The sequence below is a fragment of the Falco cherrug genome, chromosome 19 (genome assembly GCF_023634085.1).
Source record: "Falco cherrug isolate bFalChe1 chromosome 19, bFalChe1.pri, whole genome shotgun sequence".
NCBI classification, from domain to species: Eukaryota; Metazoa; Chordata; class Aves; order Falconiformes; family Falconidae; genus Falco; species Falco cherrug.
The window spans coordinates 1,505,363-1,526,442 of NC_073715.1; the positions used below are offsets into that span (position 1 = coordinate 1,505,363).

General features: G+C 62.6%; 2 protein-coding genes across 4 annotated transcripts; one reads left to right on the forward strand and one right to left on the reverse strand.

The window, feature by feature from the left end:
- The first annotated feature begins 125 nt into the window (after positions 1 to 125).
- Positions 126 to 7,690, forward strand: LOC106630846 (uncharacterized). 3 transcript variants are annotated; one of them, XM_055696493.1, is made up of 7 exons: positions 126 to 389; positions 1,313 to 1,520; positions 1,686 to 1,762; positions 2,303 to 2,341; positions 2,448 to 2,509; positions 2,712 to 2,810; positions 7,563 to 7,690. In XM_055696493.1, the coding sequence occupies exons 1-7, from the start codon at positions 329 to 331 to the stop codon at positions 7,593 to 7,595; spliced, it is 579 nt and encodes a 192-aa protein (XP_055552468.1). In that variant the 5' UTR covers positions 126 to 328; the 3' UTR covers positions 7,596 to 7,690. The 3 variants fall into 3 exon arrangements, with proteins under 3 accessions (XP_055552468.1, XP_055552469.1, XP_055552467.1); XM_055696494.1 differs by lacking the exon at positions 7,563 to 7,690 and adding an exon at positions 6,915 to 7,041; XM_055696492.1 differs by lacking the exon at positions 7,563 to 7,690 and adding an exon at positions 2,935 to 5,125.
- Positions 6,877 to 20,571, reverse strand: VANGL2 (VANGL planar cell polarity protein 2). The gene is given in 11 exon segments (XM_055696484.1): positions 6,877 to 7,824; positions 8,141 to 8,372; positions 8,730 to 8,865; positions 9,073 to 9,209; positions 9,675 to 9,850; positions 9,852 to 10,070; positions 10,072 to 10,284; positions 11,743 to 11,863; positions 11,957 to 12,141; positions 13,860 to 14,043; positions 20,448 to 20,571. Coding segments are annotated over 9 exon segments (1,566 nt in total). The 5' UTR covers positions 12,028 to 12,141; positions 13,860 to 14,043; positions 20,448 to 20,571; the 3' UTR covers positions 6,877 to 7,563.
- Between the last annotated feature and the right edge of the window lie 509 nt (positions 20,572 to 21,080).

Genomic DNA, 21,080 nt, shown 5'->3' on the forward strand with positions numbered 1-21,080 from the left:
TTGTCTGTGTGGCACCAAATCTGTCCTTGTAACTCCGATCCCCAGTATGGGCTGGGATTAAAATAGGGGTGATGGCACCAGGGACTGGCCTGAAGGCGGCCAGGGCAGTGCTGGAGCATTGCCACCTCCTCTGCCCCTGCCAAGGCTGACGAGGCTCCATCCCTGGCCCCGGGCACACGAACCCCCGGGATGGTTTCTGCCGAATTAATCACCCTATTTCAGTGACAACACCTTTGAGCTCACAGGAAGCCGTTGGCCGGGCAGAAAGGGGAAGGAAGGCGTTGCAAGAGGGGGAGCAGCGGTGGAAGGCTCGGTGGGGCAGAGGAGGATGGACCCCAGAGGTGCTGGGCTGGGGTGGCTCTGCATCGCAGTGCTCTGCTCTGGAGCTGGTGAGTGGGGCTGGGGGGTGCTGGGGGGTCCAGGGGCTCCCCCCATCTGTGGGGCTGGAGGCAGGAAGAGGAAGGGGCGATGTGCAGGCAGCAGGTGCGATGCCACGATGCCTTCCTAGGGGATCCTTGGTAGCCAGGCAGGATGCTCGCCTGGCCGTTTTGTGGAGGGCAAAGCTCAGGCCGCCTGCTTTATTGCTTGGTCGCAGTCTGGCTCACGTGCCGGGGGACAGTGAGGGGTTTTCTGGGCTCTCCCAGCACCGAGTTGTGCTGCAAACCCACAACCCGAGCTCCCTTGCTCCTGCCCAGCCTTTTACTGGCCAAGCAGCAGGGATGCTACGCTCCCTTTCGTGGCCAGCAGCATAGTGGCTGTGAGCTTGTTCGCTCGGGGACCCTGTTTTCCCCCTGCAGAGCTCCCACCCGTGCTGGCACCGCTGCCAGTTGCCCAACCTCCGGCCACTCCACGGGGTTGCGTCAAGCACGGTGCCACCCAGCAGTACGTGACCACACACGGCTTCCAGCGAGCCCCTGGCTTGGGCTCCCCGGCATCCACCGCGGGGCTGCCGTTGTTGCCAGCATCTTCATTAGTGGGGGTTTGTCTCGGCAGGAGCGTGCTGTGAACCTGGCGCTCGCCACCCCAGCAGGATGTGGGATGTCAGCACCTGCTGCTCTGCTGTCACCCCCCAGCCTGCTCTGGCGATGGCCCCCTAGCCCCACACCTCCATCCCGAGTCACCGGAGGGATGTGGGTTAGCTGGTTCTTGCTCCTACCTCGCCTTTCCCTATGCTGTGGTGCAGGCTGAGCTCCTGGCGCAGAAGCGCTGGGGGGGGCTGGTGCAGCCCCAGCTCTGCAGCTCCGCTCCTGATCCCTGGGGGCAGCTCGGCTTTGGGGAGGCAGCAACAGGAATTAATGACCCTCGTTCCCAGCTCTTGTCCTCAAAGAAAAGGAGCCGGGGCATCAAAACACGACGCAGCATGATGACACCCTGGAGCCAACGGGAGACCCCACCACAACTGCCAGGGACGTGGCCAAGCTGACGACGTGGCCAACGGCCACCCCAACCCCTCCTTGGACTTGGGACCCCCATCACCCAGCTGGTGCCGACGCAAGCAGGCGCCGTGGGGAACAAAACCCGTGAGTCCCAGAGAGAAAGGAAGAGATGTGACTTGGGGATGTGTCATCATCCTGGAGGGTTCTGCATCCCCCCAGGGACCCCCCTGGTGCCTGCCCACCTGAGTGGGCAGCTTGCCCATATCTCCTATCTCTTCCCATAGAAAATGCATCGGCTGTTCCCATCAGGTACTGGTCCCCTGGCATCTTTGTGGTGGTCGCTCTGCTCGTGCTCTTAGTCACCTACTGGCGGACCAAGGGGGAAGGTGAGCTCCCCCGCCGGGGCACCAGCGCCTCCCCCCTTCCCTCAACCGTGGGCTCAGTTAGCAGGAAAGGGTGACAGCCACCTTGCAGCCCACATCCTCAAAGCATCGAGAAGTGGCACAAAGAAATCAGTTATTCTGGCACAGCAACATGAGGGGGGTCTGGCTACGTGTTGGAGCAGGGCGGGCAGGATCAGGCCCTTGCCAGAAATCCCTTTGGCCACAGCTTAGCTCTGTGGGGAGGGTTCCCCCTTGCTCAGATCTGGCTTGAAAAGTCCAGAGATTTATCTGTTCGCTCCTTTTCTGCTCAGTTTGGCATCTGGGTGCCAGCTCTGCCCTTTGCCCTGGGGCTTCTCCTGCTCTGTTCTAACGCAAACCTTGGCCTTGGGGTTTTGACCTCCTGTAAATCAAACCCCAAAGCTCAGCAGCTCATCCCTGCCACTGCCCTCTTCCCAGGAGGTCCTTGCTGGGCTTATTTGCAAAGAATAAAAAAATAAGCCCCTTTGGCCCCGCTGTAACGCCTGTGTCTGCCCTGGTCCGCAGGGAGCCGGGACCGAGCTGCCTCCGCCAGTGACTCTTCAGGTGAGACGTGGCCAGCCCAAGCCCCGCGGGGCCAGGGCATCCCATCGTCCCATCCCTGCCCTGCTCTCGGTGCTGCCATTCACATCCCCGGCTCCTTGCATTGCAGATCTGGGAGCCCTGGACCACGTCCCTAACCACGACACCACCCCGATAATCCCCATCGCTCAGGTGAGCCGGGCTGCTGGGGATCCTCTCACCAGCAACGCATGAGCTGGAAGGGCTGAGAGGTCCTTGCCAGCCCCAGCACGGCTTTGGGCAACTGCCGGCTCTTGCCTCAGTTTCCCCATCCACCGCAGCCATGTGGCACAGGGGAGGTGGGTGATGAGGATGCTCAGTGCAGCTCCTCCAGCAGCCGCTGCGTTTCTTGCAGGAGGAGAGGAAGGGGCTAGAGAAACCCCCAGACCTGGAGCACAACGAAACCACCTTCTGTGAGCCTGACCCCCCACCGCCCCAGCTGCTGCCATCCCAGGTATCTCACTGAGCCCCAGTACTTGAGGGGGGGGAGGGGCTGCCAGCTGAGCCCCAGTCCGTGCAGGTCCCTGGGGAAGGCTTGTAGCCCCCCCCCCCCAGTGCCTGATTTTGCTTCTCCCCAGCCCGATACCCCCACAGCTGCCAGTGGTCCCTGCTGCTCTGAGGAGCCTGGTGCCGACTGAGGGCTCCTGGGGGACCCCAGCGGCTTCCAGACACCCCCAGGGAGCACGAGGCCACCCCTGATGGGCAGTGTGGGGACCAAGCCAGGATGATGACCAGGGACCACGTGGCAGCTGTGGGGGGGGCACGAACATCACGTGCCGCCTCAGCCCTTCCTACGGATGCTCGAGCATGTGCCCAAATCCCGGTGGGAATGGGGACCGACATGGGACAGGGACCCGCGTGGGATGTGGCGGCGCGTATGCTGCTACTGCCGTGCCCCACATGCAAGGATAGGGGCTTGGGGTGCATGGGCTGGGCATGGCCGAGACAATAAAGCAGGATTTCACCCCAAAACTCCTGGGCTTTCTGTGCCAGGCCCCATGCCCAGCACACCCATCACTTTTTCCCCCATCTCTTGGAAGGGAGCGGAGGCGGCTGGCGGCCAGCCCACGCGGAGAAGGAGTTATGCTGTTGCTTGCTTATTCATGGAAGGGGAAAAAAAACCACCAAACACCCACACAGGATTGAAATAACCCCCGCCCCCCCCTCCACCCCCCGCCCCCGGGGCCAGCAGCTTGTCAGATGACTGTGAGAACTCATCACAGGTCAAAGATGGGGTGAGGGCTGGAAGCAGGAGCCCCACTGCCTCTGCGGGAATGTCCTCAGGGAAACAAGGAGCCTGGGGGGGGTGGGGGGTGGGTCTGACCCCCAGCATGGCTTGGCAGGGGGGCTAGCAACCCCCCCTCCCCCTCCCTCCACGCATGCACTACAGGGATCCAGCTCCTGGGAACAGCGGTGGTTGCAGTGACCTGCCTCAGTTTCCCCTTGCTCTGCTCCTCACCCCCCCGGCAAACACCCCCCTGCAAAGTGCACGGAGCGAGGCGCAGCCGGGGGGCGGGGGGCAAAGCTGAGATGGGGGCAGAAAAGGTGCAAAAGCCAAAGGAAACGCTGATGCGGGTTCCCAGTGACTAACCGTTGCCGTTGTTTTGGTGGCTGGGGGGAGCAGGCTATGGGGTGGGGGCTCTGGGCTGGCTGTGGGGTGCAGGCGGGTGCTGGGGGACACACGCAGGTGCCGGCACATCCGCTGCCTTGATTGTCGCAGTGAGGCGACCGCAGGCAGCAGCCCCGGGGCAGGTGGAGGCTCTGCAACACCCCGGGGAGCTGAGCACGGGGGGGGACCCGCTCCCCCAGCAAAGGGGTTGGGACTCGTCCCCCCGCCGGCAAGGTCTGGGCATCTCTCCAGTCTGCACTGAGGGGAGGTAGAGCAGCAGCCCCTGCTGCCCTCTGCTCATCCCAACCCCTTGGCCCCATAAATCCCGACCCCTTGGTCCCCCAACCCCTTGGCCCTACAGACCCCAACCCCTTGGCCCCAAAACCCCCAAACTCTTGGTCCCCCAACCCCTTGGCCCCCACTGGTTCCAACCCCTTGGCCCCATAAACCCCAACCCCATGGACCCTTAAACCCCAAACCTGTGGTCCCCTAAACCCATGGTCCCCCAAACCTTTGGCCCCTATGGGTTCCATCACCTTGGCCCCATAAACTCCCAATCCTTGGCCCCAAAACCCCAACCTCTTGGCCCCAAACACCCCAAACCCTTGGTCCCCTGAACCCTTGGCCCCATAAACCCCAACCCCTTGGTCACCTGAACCCTTGGCCCCCATCAGTTCCAACCCCTTGGTCCCATAAACTCCCAGCCCTTGGTCCTCCAACCCCTTGGCCCCATAAACTCCCAACCCTTGGTCCCCCGAACCCCTGGCCCCCACGGGTTCCATCCCCTTGGCCCCATGAACCCCAACCCTTGGTCCCCCACAGAACACCAGCTTTTGGCCCCATTAGACTCCAAGTCATTTGTCCCAGAAAGCCCAAAGCCTTGGCCCCCACAAGCCCCCACACCTCACAGACCCCAACTCCTTGGCCCCTCAGACCCCAAACCGTTGGACCCCCCAAACCCCAACTCCTTGGCCCTCTAAACCTCAAACCTTTGCCCCTTCAAACCCCAAATCCTTGACCCCTCAAACCTCAAACCCTTCACCCCAGAGCCTCCAAGCCCTTTGTCCCGAAGACCCCGAATCTTTGGCCCTCCAGACCCCAACTCTTTAACCCCTCAAACCCCAACCCCTTGGACCCCTAAACCCCAAACCTTTGCCCCCTCAAACCTCAAATTCTTGGTCTCAACAACCTCCAAATCCTTGACCCCCCCCCCAAATCTTTGCCTCCTCAGACCTTAAATCCTTGGTGCCCACAACCCCCAAGTCCTTGACACCCCCCCAAACCCTTCATCCCATATCCTCCAAGCCCCTTGTCCTCATAGACCCCAAACCCTTGGCCACATAATCCCCAACTCCTTGACCCCACAGACCTTAAACCCATGGCCCCCACCACCCCCAAGCCCTTGTCCTACACTGAGCATCCTCCGAGGGCAGGATGAGTTTCTGTCCAAGTGCTCTCTTGAGGCCGCATCCTGCCAGTGCAGCATCTCCCCTGAGCTGCCCAGGGTACAGGCAGGACCAGAGCTGAGACCTAAACCTGTTGCCTCACCCCAAAGTATCAGGTGCAGGAAGACAAAAGGGAAAAAAGAAAAAAAAAAAAAAGTCAAAATGGGTTTATTTTATATATAAAAAAATTTGTACAGTTTTAGTTCCTCTATGAAAAAAAAAAAACCAAAAACAAAAACCAAAAAACAACAACCAACGAAACTTCCTACCACTGCCGTAATGCTTCGATCCACTGCAAACTGTAAAAACAAGCTTTTTATATATTAAAAAACAATTTTACATTTTACAATTTTCTACACGCATGCACAAGGTCTCGGCTCTGTGGGGAAAAAAAAAAAACCCAACAAAAAAAAACAACCAACCAAAAAACCAACCCAAAAATGAATGAAAAATGGTTTATTCTTCTTAAAATCCAAGTGGAAAATCCCCCCTCCCCGGCTGACCCATCCGCTCATGCTCACTGAAGTCTTTTTTTTTGCAGTAAAACACCCCAAAATGGGCTCCCAGCGGCAGCTGCATTGATGGAGCGGGGGGACCGGGGGGGGGGTGGGTGGAACCTGGCTGCTTCGGCCTCATCAGGCTGGAAGATGCAGGGGGCGGCAGGGAGGGTCAGAAACTCCCGATAAATGGAAATTTCCTGGAAATGGGGAAAGCCAGCCCTGAGCAGCACGGTGCTCAATGGGGACGGACCCTGCAGGACCCCCTCCAGCATCTCAATTTTGCTACTGGTACTTACTGGGGAAGCCCCCAGCTCCTCTAGGGTGGCACATGTGGCCAGTGTGCCATGGCCCGAGGGGCATCGGTAGCCCCCCGCCCCCTCCTCTGCCCCCAACTCCCCCCCTTTTAGTGCTTAGGACAAAATAAACCAATATCAAACCAACCGCACGGCTCCCCGGGATGAAATTTGGCAGCTCCCGTGCCCTAACCCCCGCACCCCCCCCCCCCCCCCCCCCCCCCCCCCCCCCCAAGACCCCAACCTGGCACAGTATGGCCGGACGATGGGATCTGGAGGGAAAAAAACCATCAAAAAAACCCACAAAAATTTAAAATAAATCCATGAGGTATTTGTGACCTTAACAAAACCAAGGGAAGGCAAAAGCTTTTGCATCCCCGCCGGCTGGCCAGCCCCCTGCTCGTGGGACCACCACGGGCCACCCATCACCGTGGGACATTAACTAAGGACCTCATTGAGCCACCAGCCCTCACCACCCTCGCCAGGAACCCCTTGTTTCATTCATCCCACCCCAAGATTGGACCCCGAGAGCCGTTTGAAGCTGCTCTGCCTGTGACCCCCAGCCACAGCTCCAACCAGCATGTGGAAACCCCATGGAGATGCTGCTGGGACCAGGCACATGGGTCACCTTGGGAGCAGGGAAACCACTTCAAAAACACCAAACAACTTCTGCTTCTCTTAAAAACTGGATTTTCACTTGCTTTTGTTAAGAGTTGAGCGTGGAAACCATCAGCAGAGAGGCGAGGAGGACGTTCCTACAGCCAGGAGCATCGCCGCTCTGGTGTCTTAGATGCGGGGGGAGGTTTTCATAGCAGCCACGGATTGCGGAGGTGTTTGGAAAATACTCCCCAAAAACATCTCTAGGATTAAAAACCAGCCCCAGACGCCGGGCAGTGGTTTAAGGCCAGAGCCAGGACAGTTCCCAGGTAAAAAACGGGCAAGCGCAGAAGGTCCTTGGGACCTGAGGGTGCTTGAAGACGCTGGTGAGGAACACGGAAGAGTTAGCCCTTGGGTTATGGCACCGAAATGCCGTCTCCTTCCTGGCCGTGCCACTGTCCTCCGCCGGGGGGGATGCTACAAGGACCTGGGTTTCAGGGAGGAGGAGGAGGAGGAGGAGGAGGAGGAGGAGGAGGAGGAGGGGGAGGAGGAGGAGGAGGAAAGGGCTCAGCCCACCCCAACAGGGACCAAGCCGAGGCAGAGGGCGAGTGATCACAGGTAGGCGATGGAGCTGGGCGTGCGCCTGCCGCAGTCCTTTCCCTCCAGCCATGGCCTCCCTAAGCCCCGGGAGAGACGGGGAGGATGAGACGGAGGGGTGCGGAGAGGGTCCTCCCCCCCCGACCCCTCTCCATCCCTCTTCAGCTCACACGGAGGTCTCCGACTGCAGCCTCATGACGAACTTGTGCGACTTGGGGTCCACGAACTCCTCCGAGAGCTTGAAGAAGGGGATCTTCTTGGTGCTCACCACGAGGCTGAAGTCCTGGCGCTTCAGCACGAAGACCACCCCATCTTTCAGGCCGTTCGTCACCGGCTCCTCGCTGACCAGCGTCCACTGCTTGGCCAGCCAGCGGTCCTTGTGGTACTGGATGGTGGGCCCGGCCGTCAGGTACCGCTCAAGGAACGCCTTGGAGGAAGGAAAGGACACGGGGACGTCACCTTCCTACAGCTCAGCCGATTTTTATTTTTATTTTTTTGCAGCTTCAAGCTGCTCAGCAGGTCCTGCAGGAAAGACATCCCCACGCGGCTGGTTCCCATCGCTGCGCATTGCGGGTTACACCCGCTTTTTCTCACTGTGTCCCCCAACCCCTTACCCTCCCTGGGGAGGGGGGGGACACTCTCACATGGTGGGGAATAAAGAAAAAAACCCACCCAAGAACCTCTAGACCAAGCCCTTGGGCAAACCCGCGGATCCACCCCACCTCGCCGTGCCCTCCGCGCACCTTGGGCGTCATGTCGTGGGTGATGCAGAACTCGAGGTGCTGCAGGATGCTCTCCATGGTGTGGTAGGGCTGCTGCTTGGTGGTGCGCAGGTACTTCTGCATGGCCCGGGCCATGGAGGCGAAGATGGCCTGAGCCGCCTCCCGCGGGTCCATGATCTCCCGCGGGTTCTTCTGGTCTTCCTCCTGCAGCCGCTTGATGTGGGTGAAGGCTTCTTCCACCGCCACCACCAGCCTGTCGGGAGGAAAGCCAGGGATGTGGCCGCAGCGGGGCACAGCCCAGCCACGGGCACGAGACCCCCTGGGGTTGGGGGGAGCCACTCGCCCCCTGCTCTACCTACGGCTGCCAGGAGCCCACCCTCCCCCCCCAAAACAATTTTTGGGGCAGATCTGTGCCACGCAACAGCCAGGCTTGGGCTGCGCTACCCCAAGAGCAGGGACACCTCATCTTAGGGGGGGGGTGGGGGCTGCAGGTGACCCCAGGAGCGCCCCCATCCCTCCTGCCAGCACAGCCCAGGTCCTCAGGGGGGGGGGGGGGCTGGGATGGGTACCCTGTGGGGCGCCCAGCAAATCCCACTGCCGACCCCCGTACCTGGCGCGGCGTTTCCGCACCCTGCGCTCGTGCTCTGCCTCCTCGTAGTAATACTCGTTGTGGCTGTTGTCGCGCCTCCGGGCGGCCGCCGCGATGACAGCCCGCGACTGGCCCGTGGAGTTGTTCGTTGTGTTTTCTGCAGGGAAAAGGGTGAGGTGAGAGGGGGGGCGGGGGGGGGGGGGCTGGGGGGTGCCTGATGTTCTCCTGCCCCACAGCCAGGCTGTGGCGATCCGGCTCTGGGCTCTCCAGAGCGAAGAGGAGCCTCCGGAGAGGAAAACCACAAGGATGGGGAAGGGAAGGAGGAGAGAGAACAAGAGGAGAAGCCAGGGGAAGGGGAGCTCACCCTCGCCGAGGGAATAGACTTTAAACCCGGACATTTTCTTGGACAGGACGGATTTTGGCAGGTTGAGGAGGGCAGGGTTGTAGACCGGGAAATCGTGGTAATAATTCTCCAGGATCCACACGGCTGCTCGCTGGATGCTGCAGGGAGACACAGCCGGGCACGGGGAGGGGGGCACAGAGAGCCGGTTAGCACCACGCCGAGGGTGGGGGGCGTGCACAGCCGGGGCAGGATGAGGAGGGAGGGATGGACAGCGTGTGCCAGCGGGAGCGGGGCTGCACCTGCCGCAGGACACGCAGCTCCTCCGGGCTGGCTGGTGCCACGGTGGGTGGCGGCATGGGCACAACCGCTCGCGGCTACAGGTGTGCACGTGCCCACACGCGGCTGCGCACCAACGCACACGCACCACCACACGTGGACATGCGGCGACGCGTGGGCACACACACAGGCACATCAACGCGCACACACGAACGCGCACACGTCACTGCCCCCCGTTGCGCAGGAATGCGTGAGCACACACGTGTGTGCATCAACGCGGATCACGGGAACGCCCTGACACCCAGTGACACCACGAAACGCGGGAACACCCCCCCAGCAGCCCCTACCTGAGGTGGCCGACGTTGTAGAAGCGGCTGGCGCCGTCGGCGGAGCGGACGGCTTTGAGGGTGAACTGGGGCTGGAGCTGGCGCAGCTCCAGCAGCACCACGGCCAGGTAGTGCACGAAGAGCAGCGCGTCCACCAGCGAGACGGCGTACTGCACCACCCCCTGGTAGTTGCGGTCCCCGCGAGTCCAGGATGCGCACGCCATAGAAAAGCCAGTAGGAGACGACGAGGAGGAAGACGAGCACCATGAGCAACGCTCGGAAGACGAAAACGCGAGGGAAGAAGGCTTTGGGGCGACGGAAGAAGAGAGCCCAGCTGCCCAGCAGGAGGATGAGGAGTTTGAAGGCCACGGAGATGAAGAGCCCCTCGCAGGGTGTCCCGCAGGGCTCCAGCTCCTCCCCGCCACAGCAGCTGGGGCAGGAGCATGAAGGCGAGGGGGGTGAGGAAGGCAAGCAGCGCCAGCGCCCCGGCCAGCGAGACGCCCAGGTGCCGGGAGCAGTCCAGGTGGGCGCTGTCCTCCATGTCCTTGGTGATGCGGGTGATGTCATCGTGCGAGATGCTGTGCTCTGACGTCCCCGTCACCACCGTGGTGGTCTCACCCCAGTTGTCATCCTGGGGAGGGCAGATGGGAGAGGGTTACACAGGTCCCCAGCACCCGGGGCGGCTGTTGGTTACGCTGGACCACCCCCATCCCCACTCCACCACCTCCCATCCACCAAACCTCAAAGCCTGGCGTGCTGCCTGGTGCCATCACCCCCATTTAGACGGTGGAAACCTCAACCCAGGGTTGGGGGGGATGCAGCGATTTGGCCAGGACCCTCTAGGAAACCCCCGTCAGCAGCTCTGTGCCACGCTCCACCCTCTCCAGCACCGGCACGAGCAGCTTTGGAAGTGGGAAGCATCCTGCTTCCAGGCAAACCCCCTCATCAGTGGGGCCAGAAGGAACATGCCCGGCTGCCGTCCCAACACACCCTTGGTGCCGCCAGGCGGGCGGGTGCTGCCTCCCCCAGCCCCGCGCCGGGCAGGATCAAATCACCGGCGATCCAGCAGCTCAGAGCGCCGGACGAGTCTCCTGCAGGGTCCAACCCCCCCTTCCCCAGCCAGAGGGGTGCAGAAACGACCCCATTTGATTCCCTCCCAGTTAAAAACGTGGCGTTTCAGTGGGGGGAGAAGATGTTGCCCCGCACACTCTCAGACTTTCACATTTTACGGCACTTCGGCATCCCTGAAACTTGGGGATTTATCGGATCCTATTTTTTTCCCCTGAGCTTCCACAGGAAAGCCGGTGATTTCATTCCAAATAGCAAACTAGAGCCGCAGCCTGGGCCTTTGCGGAGGGGTAGGATGCGGGGGGGTGGGATGCGGGGGAGGGTCCAGGAGGACCAGTCCATATCCCAGCCTGTCTCCAGGAAAATCCACGCTGCCATCAGCTTGCTCCGGCCACGGCCGGACTGGGCAAGCTCAGCCACCGGCATTCTGGCCACCGCAAACACTGGCCCCTGCCGGCGCCGACTTCTTGGTGGGGGAAGATGAAAAGAGCTGGAGCCGCCTGTGTAGGTGGCTGGGAGATGATTAAAGCCAGGGACTGGGCTCTGCGGCGGCCGGAGGGGTGCTGGCACCCAGCGTGGGGGTCACAGCAGTGCTACACCCACTGGCTCACACCCAGGGACCCCCGTGGGACCCCCGGGCTGGGGCAGCCGGTGGAGGGATGCAGCACGGGAGCCTCCTGGGCACCAACCTCGTCGCTGGTGTGATCCTGCAGGCACTGAGTGAGGAGCTGAAGCTAATCCCTTGGGAGTGGATCCCCAGGGAGTGGATCCCTAGGGAGTGGATCCCCAGGCTGCTTCCCCGGGGCGCCGCCACAGCCTGTCCCCTTTCATTTGCACCCGCGCCGCTTGCCCACCCACCCTCCCCGCCGGGGCTGGACCCGTTCCCCAGCCCAGGGCCAACCCAACCGGCTCAACCGCTCCGCCGGGGAGCACCAGGAATGCCGGGAGCCCTCCCACCCTCGGCAGCATCCCCGTGGCGGAGCAGCGGTGCCAACTTCCCTTCTCCCCCTGCCCAACTCACCCTCTCGTCCCCCCGCGTCGATTCATTGTCCAACAGGGGCTCGCCTGGTGCTTGGATGGTCACCGACTTGTCCCCGCGGCTCCCGTCCCGGCTTTTCGAGCGATGCCGGTCCCGCCGGTCCCTGGAAGGCAAAAGAAGGGTGCAGCGTGGGTGCACCGGGGAGGGGGCACCCATTGTAGCTAGGGGACCCCCAGGGCACACCCTGACTCCTCACCTGTGCTTGCGGGAGCTGCGGGAATGCCCGGACTTGTAGGAATATCCCGAGTATTGCGACTCATTGTCCATGGTGTCGGGGCGCCGGGGCTTGTGCCGCTCCACGCCGAGGGGCTTGGGTCTCCCCGGCCCCGGGACAGCGGCCAGGGCCTCCTTCAGAGGGGGCTTCTTCAGGCCCAGGGGCACCTTCAAGAAGTCAACCGTCACCTTGAGGGACTCTATTTTGATCACCTGGCCGGGCTCGTCTCAGGAGAAAAGGGCTCGCCCGCCTGCGGAGGCGAAGGGAAGGGTCAGCAGCCACATCCTGGCAATGCCCCCGGGGTCCTGGCCACCGATGAGCATCCCCTTGCCCACCACCCACCACATCCCCACACCACTACGGTGGCAAACAGGGACGGGGCTTCAACAGGGAATTTGGGTCATTTTGGGGTGTTTTCTATTTTATCCCATGTCCCAGCTGGGTCTGGGACGGCCACCTGCCTCCTTAACGATACTGTGTGATTAGCTTCTGGTTTGGGTGACTTACACTTTAATTAATATCACCGTCTCTTAACTGCCAAAAGAGGGCCTAGGGTGGGGGCCAAAAAAAAAAATAAAAATAATAAAGGAATGAATAATTGGGCACAGGCAACATTTCAGGCCCATCTCACAGCACAAGGCTCTGCCCGGACACGTTTCCCAGCACAGAGTCAGGATCTCAGGATCCTCAGGATCCAGGATCCTCAGGAGCATCGCTTTGCCCCGGCTCCAGCCCCCCTTGCCGCGCCAGCCCGAGCCGGGGGGGAGCCGGGGGAAGGCAGGAGCTCCCGGAGCGCGGCGGCTCCGGGGATGGGACCAGTGGCCACCACCAGCATCTGGGGACTGGTCCAGCATGGCAAGGCTGGCTCGGAGGAGATACCAACACCCCTGCGCTGACTCACGGCTGCCACGTCGTTACCGGCCAGCCCCAAACGCCCATTACAGCCATCTGCTGTAAAAATATAAAATACAAATATATACACACACGGGACCCATCTACGCCCACCGATGGTGGGGGGGCTCTGCTGGGGTGGGAAAATCACACCCCGCTGGGGTCCCGGCCGGGGTAAAGGCTCAGGGGATGCGGGCAGGAACCAGGCTCTGTGCCGGTGGCCTCCTGGGGTCACCCCACTGGCTTGGGGGACCCCCCAGCTGCTCACAGCCCCGTGGTGGGCGCGGGGGGGGCTTGTCCGTGAGCCCACCAAGGGGGAGACCCCGATACAGATGGGAAGCGCTGGGGACATCGCGCTGCCTGGCTTGTGCGGGGGGATGCTGGATGCTGTTGGGGGGTCCTCCTGCATTCACCCTAAGGGTGCTGGGGGGCTGTGGGCACTGGGCCACCCCAGGAGCCCCGAACCCCCTTCCCAGGCAGCAGCACACGCCGGGGGGGCCGCGCCGGCTGTGTTTGGGGGTAGGCCTGCGCCGGGTTACCAGGGGAATGCCATTTCGACCAAATAAAACCCAAATGTCTTTTGGCCTCTTTTCCAAGGCCTCAGGGAGGGGGAGATGGGGGTCGAGGAGGCAAAAAGGAAAGGGGGGGGGGGGGGGATCTTTTGTCCCAGATGCTGGATGCTCACACATTTATCACTATGGAAACAAAAGCCCCCCTCCCTCCCGCTGGTTGTCTAGGAGATGGCAACAGGGCCAGGAGCTCGTCCCAGCATCCCCAGCGAGCGATGGGGGAAGGGGCCGGGAGAGAAAGAACCCCCCTGTGCACCCCCCCCAACCTCCTGCAGCCCCCTGTTCTGGGCTTTGTTTGCAGGCAGGGATCGGGTTTCTGCTGGGAACAATGCGCAGGGGGCCGAGGACAGCCTTGTCCCCAGTCTGGTCCATGAACACCATTAGGAGGTTGCTACTGGGGCAGGGGACGGAGCTGGGGGACTCACCGGCGAGGTCGGGGCGAGGCGGCTGCAGGCGGGTGCTGTCCCCCGTCCCGGCGGTCACCGAGGCACTTGGGGCATCCTGAGCCTCCGCTGGGGACTGCATCCAGCTGGCGGGCGCCGGAGGGGGGGCTGCGCATGGGGGGGCCGCTCACGGGACGGGCGGCTGTGCCGGGGGTCCGCGGTCGAGCTGGGGGGAGCAAGAGAGAAGGGAATCAGGAGCCAGGCATCCCGGCCGCACGCGGATGCGTTGCAGCATCCCCCTCCCCAGGGACGGGAACCACGCGTGTGCTGTGGCAGCCACCCAAGCCACACGTTTGGGGGAAGAGCCGCAGCGCGTCACATTGGCCACCGCCAGCCAAAGTCCTTGTCCTGCGGGTCACCCACCCCACTTCCCTCGGGGGCGCCCACCCCGTGAGAGCTCCTCGCTTGGCCTTGACCCCTGGCCAGCACCCGAGAGGAGCGATGGGAGGAAAACAAGGGTGGGCTGGACACCCCCACGGACACCACGACAGTCCAAAACCTGCCCCAGCATCACCTCCATGCCACACCAGCACCCTGCCCGGTACCCTGGCACCCTGTGGCCACCTGCCACAGGATGCGACCCTCCCCGAGGTGTCCAGAGCCGGGCTGAGCACCGCTCCAGCCAGAGCCAGGCACTCCCGGAGAGGTGAAAGCCAAAGTCAAGACGGGGTTTTCCAACACATCTCAGCGATTCCAGGCACCAGCCCGTGGATTTAACGCTCCTTGGCCACCACAATCCTGCGGCCAGCAGCCACGCTTCAGGTTCACCCTTGAGTCACGGGTCCCCACAGGGGCATGGGGACCCCCAGGGCCATCCAGGTCCCAAAAGCAAAGCCAGAGATGAAGGCTGATCTGTTCAGAAGGAGAACAAGACGTGCCGATCCGTTCAGAGGGAGAAGACGACATGCATTTCCACGGGGAGTGAGCAACGGGCCACGGAACGGCTGCAGAGGGCTGAGCCCGGCGCTTCATTCAGGAGCCGGTGACGGGGCAGAGGTTACGGGCAGAGGCTCCGGGGCTCTTTCCCAGGGCACAGCAGCGGCACGGGACGCTTTGCTCCGGCGTGATCCATGGATGAACCACAGGCGATCTCTGCACCCACACCAGGGCTCAGCTCTGGCCGACGAGGACCCTCTGTCTTGCCCATCCCAAAATTTTCTCCCCAGCAAAGCCTGGTGGGGGGAATAACCCCCAAGCCGGCAGATTTGCAAGGTTAATTTGTCAATCAAGCAGCCATCCCGCACATCGCCGGCGCCGGGAGCTCCTTGTCCTCCTGTCCCACGGCTGCTCCGGTGCTGGTGGAGCAAGTCGGCTGCTCCGGCTGGGAAGAAAGAGATTTTTTGTTTTGATGGTTTGCCCGGCAGAGTGAGGAAAGCCGGTTCAGCAGCCCAAGGTGCTCAGGTGGAGAGGCTGGAAATGGATGCCTTGTCTCCAGGAGGAGAAGCAGCTTCATCTTACAGAGCCCACGGAGACGCTGAGCAACCGCCGAGGGCTGGGAGCGAGAGCCAGACGCATGCAAACGAGGAGGAAAACTCACATTTTTAATAGCGAGGTGATTAACCATCAGAACAAACTCCCCAGGGGAGGAGAGGATTTGCCATCTCTTCACATCTTCAAGTCCAGACTGGATGGCTTCTTGGGATGATGCTGGAGCACATCACAGGGTTCAAAGCGGAGAGAGTGCGGCTGGAGCTTCGGGGCGGTCAGAAAAGCCACTGCCGCCGTCTCTCCTGCCTTGGAGTCCGTGAACCTCAAAGACGAACTTTCTTTTGCATTCAAATGCTCAAAAAAATTGAAATAAAAATTAAAAAAATCCAAGCATTTCTAGATGAAAAAGTTTTCTTATTTCAAACAGCTCCAGGGTAAATCCCAAGAGGGAAATCCTCTCCTCCCGTCCCTGCCGAGGCAGCGTGCCCCTCGGTCCGGGCAGCACAAATCCACGCCACGTGGCTCTCTGCCTGCTTTATTCAGCACCAAGGGATGGGCACAACGTTTGCTGGAGAAAAAAAAACTGCTTTGAGCAAAGGGCAGAGGAAGAAACCGGTGGCAGAACAGCTCCTTTCGTGGCCAAGAGGGTTGGGACCGATCTGGCTGCCTTCGCGCTGGAGCGGATCGGTGAGCGCCCACAGCTCAGTGACTCGCACCTGGGTCAACTCGCTAAATACCAGCGTTCAACCAGGATGCTCCCCTGTGGTTTGAGAGGGGTGGGAACAGCCCTTCGCACGCCGGCCATAGCCTGCTTCCCACCGCCGGGGCCAAGCAGGAGCCGGAGGAAACATCGGCTGCACCCGGGCAGGCACTTTCCAGCGAGACACGACAAGCATCACAGTGACTGGGAAACTGAGTCACAGGCCAGGAGGACCCCGGGGTCCTGGATTCCCGGCACATGACTCCGCCGCTGTTCATCCTCCCAATAAGCCCCGGAGGGCTGGAAACATGGCTCTACTCATGACAGAAATGGGGAAACTGAGGCACACCGCAAGCCAGAGTCCATAGCTGTTTACAGACAGGCAAAAAACCTAACGCCAGCCTCAGCCCTGCCTCACACCCTAATTTTTAGGCGGTCCTCCCTCACCGTTCCGACACTGGGGAGGTTGGCCCGGGGACCCCTGAAGATGCCCATGGTGGGGATGCTGCTGGAACACCTCCAAAACCAGCCTGGGAACGGGAGGCACCTCCCGGCGCCGGCCCAGGGGTCTGCTGAGCCCAGCGCCCGGCACATTTGCTTGCTTGGCTACACACACACGCCTTGCTGCTTCTGCACAATGGGCGGCTTCCCCGGCCGGCCACCACCGCGGTCCCCCGCCGGCCACCAGCCCCCCGAGCCCCGCGCTGCCAAGGGAGCGGGGGGGGGGGGGGGGGTACGGAGCAGTGGCCCTGTATCACATACACACCAAACGCTGGGGGGACGGAGGAGGCTGCAGCGAGCGGGGTGCCCGCGGGTGACCTGCGACGAGCAGAAGGTGGGCGCATGGCTGGGAAAATCCCCGTGGGCGCTCCTGCTTGGGCTGGGGTGGGGGAGACAGGCTCCCCAGGCAGGAGCTGGGGGGTCACAGCAGGTGTCCCCCCCCCCTCCCCGTGCCACATCTATTAAAGCCCCAAGCATCAGCCATGCACCATCGACCAAGAAGCTGGGGAGAGGCGGCCAAGGCGCGTCGCTGTCCTCCCCCTGTCCGCACACCCCCTGCAGAAGCACAAACACAGACAATTTTCCTTCCTTTCTCCCCGGGCCATATCCAGCCCGGGCCATCTCCAGCCCGCACCTCCTCTCGGCTGGCAGAGCTGAGGCTTCTCGGCAAGCTCACAGCACCCTCCTCACCCGAGGCTGCTCCGCACCTTTTCCACGGCCGAGTCCCCCCCCGTGCCGGTCCAGCCCCAGCTCCAGAGATGCCGTTGCTGGGAGAAATCCACAAACTTCCAGCTCTTTGGTCCGTTGGCAGGACCAGGCGCTTCAGAGGGACGCGGGAAAGGCCCTTGGGAAGCCCGAGTGGCTTAATCCAACTCCCCCATGGGGTCTCATTCTGCTCTCAAATTGCTCAGCGTCAGCTTGGATGCAGAAGGTTTAATATCCCTTCCAAACTGCCAGCTTTAATTAGGATCACTCGGGATTGTTACAATATCCACAGGAACGTCCAGTCCCTCCAGCGCTTGGTCCCCACCAAGTTTGCTCCAGCGGGGAAGTCCCACTGCGACTAGGGGACAAAGCCCAGCCTTTCCCCCGGCATTTCAATCCCGCTGCATGTCCGGGAGCGATGGAGGTCGCAGCCGCATCGAGCGGCAGGGATGCACTAGCTGCCTCCTCGCAGGTAAAAAACGACTGCACCGCGATCTAGAACCAGAGGGAGAAAAAAAAAAATAAAAAATGTACAAAAAAGCTGGGATTTGCATGAGAACAGGGCTTGGATGAAAAGAAAAGGTATTTGCATTGCAAAACTGGCCGGCACCAAGGGATCCTAACTGCAGCCCTACAGCCAGCCAAGCTCCCAGGCCAGCTCACCTGCCTCATCTGCCCCTTCCCAGGGCTCAGCACCGGGCAGAGGGGCTCAGCCCCCACCCCTGAACCCTGACACCCCCCCGCCTGCCTTGGCCCCAGCTCGCCAGAAGCACACAAGGCTTCCTGGGAAGACGAGCACCAGCTTCAACCTCACGGTTCCTGGTGCCGGCTCTGGCATCATGATGCCCAGCACATCGCCAGCCCCATGGCGAGGTCCTGCCAGCTCTCCCTGTCCCCTCCTGCTCCCACCGCCCCGCCGCTGGCACCTCCACCTGGGATGCCAGCACCTCGCCACAAACCTACGGTCACCCTGGGGCACAGGAGGATGCGACAGCTGGAGTCCCAGGCTGCTTCTCTGCTGGTCACGAACATCCCAGCGGTGCCGCAGGGCGCTGGGACAAGGCGAGCCGAGGAGGTGCAGGGGTCCATGCTCATGGTTACGGCTGTTACTCGGATGTCAGCGTGTTCTCCCAGAGCATCACTGGAAGCTCTGTCCCCAAGGATCTGCAGCCACATCCCAAAAGGCCGGTTCCTAGCCCAAAAAGGCTGGTTCCTAGCCCAAAAGGGACGGCTTCTAGCCCAAAAGGGCCGGCTCCTAGCCCAAAAGGGCCACCCACAGCATCAACAACTGCACTTTTAGATCAGTTATAGCTCTGCTCCATCCACTCCGGGTGCCTAATCCTTAACCCTACTAAATCCCAACAGGCAGACAGTGTTATCTGCATCCCGGAGCCTGGAAAAGCAGCGTAGAGACGGGATCCATCTGGGTCCAGGCAAGGAGGAAGGCGACCGCATTCACCCACCGACCGCATTCACCCACCGACGGCAGTGCTCGGGGAGGCAAACGCCTTTTGGAGAGGGGAACCCCCCCCTCGTGTGGGGTCTGGCTTTGGTGGCTGGTCCTGCCGTGACGGTGCCACGATGCCCGTGGGTCTGAGCACTCGCCGGCTTCATCGCTGGCCCTCGCCGGGGGGGCAGCCCAGCGAAAGCCCGTGGTTTCCTCCGAGGCCCCCTCGCAAGCATCCCGGCCGGACAATAAAGCCATAAAGCATCCGCTGGCCGCGCCGGCCCGCAGCCAACAGCCCCCCACATCCAAAATTAAGTCAGACCAAAGACGTGGGGTTGCTTCAGCCCTGCCTGATGCTAGGGGTGGGGGGGCTCCCTGCCTTCCCCCCCCCGCCAAGCCTTCTCTGGCCCCATTGTCTGCAAGCTGCTGAAAACAAGCAACCACATCAATGATGGCAATGGCTGAAGGCAGCCCAGGAGCAGCGGGATGGGCGGCCGTGCCACCAGGATGAGGGTATCCCATGGGACCCGGTGACCCGCGACCCTAAACCACCCACCCCACGGTCCAGCAGCCAGGCAAGGAGCCATCGCTCCAGTGGACGCTGCTAATTAAATCAGCTGGTCTCATCCCCAGCTCCAGCCCCCCCAGCACAAAGACAGCGTAAATACAGGGGAGCAGCCGGGAATGGCATCGACTCCGGCTGCCTCCGAGCCCGCTCGGTCCCAACACAATCCTGAATCGCTGTGATTAAGCAACAGCCGTCCCCAGAGGCTCCGTGAAGCTAATATTTAATTCTTCTTCATTCCCCCCCCCCCCCCCCCCGGTTATTATACCAAGGCCTGGAGGAGGGGGGGGACCAGACCCTACGCCTTCTCCCAAGGAAATAAAGCCTCTGGGCAGCCCGGCCGGAGCAGCAGAGCCACTGTCGGAGCTCGGTGCGGAGCACAGGGAACTCCCTGTTGTCTCAGGGCACCGAGCCAGGATGGGACCAAGAGAAACCGGATCAGAATCCGGCCGGGTCTGTCCCGGGAGCAGGTGAGTGCGGGCAGGGATGGGCGCAGCGGGCACCCCCTGCCTCCCAGCACCCACAAGATCCCAGCAGGAGCATCGGCCGCGTCCCCCGCGCAGCCGCCCAGCCCTGGCATGGGGCAGGTGGCGGGGCGGGTGCCCCATGGGTGCCCACCCTTGTTACCCCCCGGGTCACTGGTGGGGTCATGCTCTTGCTCGCAGGGGGGGAGCCCTGTGCCTGCCCCCACGCTGGGCACAAAGGGCTGGGGGGCCAAGCGGGTGCCTGATGGCAGCAGCCCAGTGAAGTCCAGGATCAGCGTACCCGCTACAAAGCGGGAAACCCACAGCCACCAGTGCCAGGCTGGGGGGCAACTGGGGGGACACCCACCCACCCTGCTGCATTCCCCCCCGCTCCCCATCCCCAGGGAGGTCCCCCAGTGCCAGCCGAGCCTTGCAAAAAAGGGAGCAAACCAGCACCCAGGGCCCACCCCTGGGGGCACCCTCAGCATCCCCCACCCTAACTCAGGGGTTGGGGGGGGTGGGGGTGTACCCAGCCCCGCATCCCCCCCCCCCCCCCACGCAGCGAGGCACCCCCGGCTCGGGGCTGGCCGAGCAGCCGCTCCCCGCCTGGCTGCCGGCCCAGGAAAGTCCCCGGCTTCCCAGGCCCTTCCTGCGGGGACCGGCCCCGGGTGTCCCCCCCCTCGCAGCCCAGCCCTACCCTGGGGGCCACCCCGCACCCCAGACGCCCCCCCCCACCCCGCCCCCCTTTCCCCGCACTCACCATCGCGCCGCACCTTTGTGCGCGTCCCCCCCGCACCGAAATCCCGGGGCTGCTGCGGCGGCGGCGGCGGCGGCGGAGGAGGAGGAGGAAGAGGAGGAGGAGGCGGAGGAAACCCCGAATCCCAGCGGAGCGCCCCCCCCCCCCCCCCCCCCGCCGTGCGCCCGGCCCCGGCCCGGCAGCCCCCCCCCCGCCGCCGCTGTTCCCGGCCGCCCCCCCCCCCCGCGCCCGCCCATTGTCTCCGCTTCGCGCTGCCGGGGCCATTGTCTGGGTGGGGGGGGACGACACAGACACGACCCCCGGCTCCCAGCCCCCATCCTGCATCACACCGTGTGGGAGCCGCTGGGGGGGCTCAGCCCCACTGGTCACCCCCCCCGGATTCAGCGGTGGGTGGGGTGATGCCCCCCCCCCCCCAGGGTCACCCGGGCTGCCACGGGGGAAGGATGACCCTTCGCCTTGGCAAAGGTGCACACCCCCCACCCCCCCCACCCCGCGTTGGAGGGGGGGTTGGGGTCGTGCTCCGGCCCCCACCTTTGTGCCCTGCTGATTTGGGGTGGGGGGGGAACTGATGCGCGTGGGAACAAGCACACACACCCCCCTCCCCAAACTGGCTCCATTGCCCAGGTCTGGCTCTAC

What these genes read in the sequence shown, in the direction of transcription:
- LOC106630846 (XM_055696492.1), top strand. Translation starts at nt 329, where the DNA reads ATGGACCCCAGAGGTGCTGGGCTGGGGTGGCTCTGCATCGCAGTGCTC. An exon ending in AGTGCTCTGCTCTGGAGCTG is followed by an intron (nt 390 to 1,312) that starts GTGAGTGGGGCT and finishes CCTCGTTCCCAG; the next exon opens with CTCTTGTCCTCAAAGAAAAG. An exon ending in CGATAATCCCCATCGCTCAG is followed by an intron (nt 2,510 to 2,711) that starts GTGAGCCGGGCT and finishes CGTTTCTTGCAG; the next exon opens with GAGGAGAGGAAGGGGCTAGA.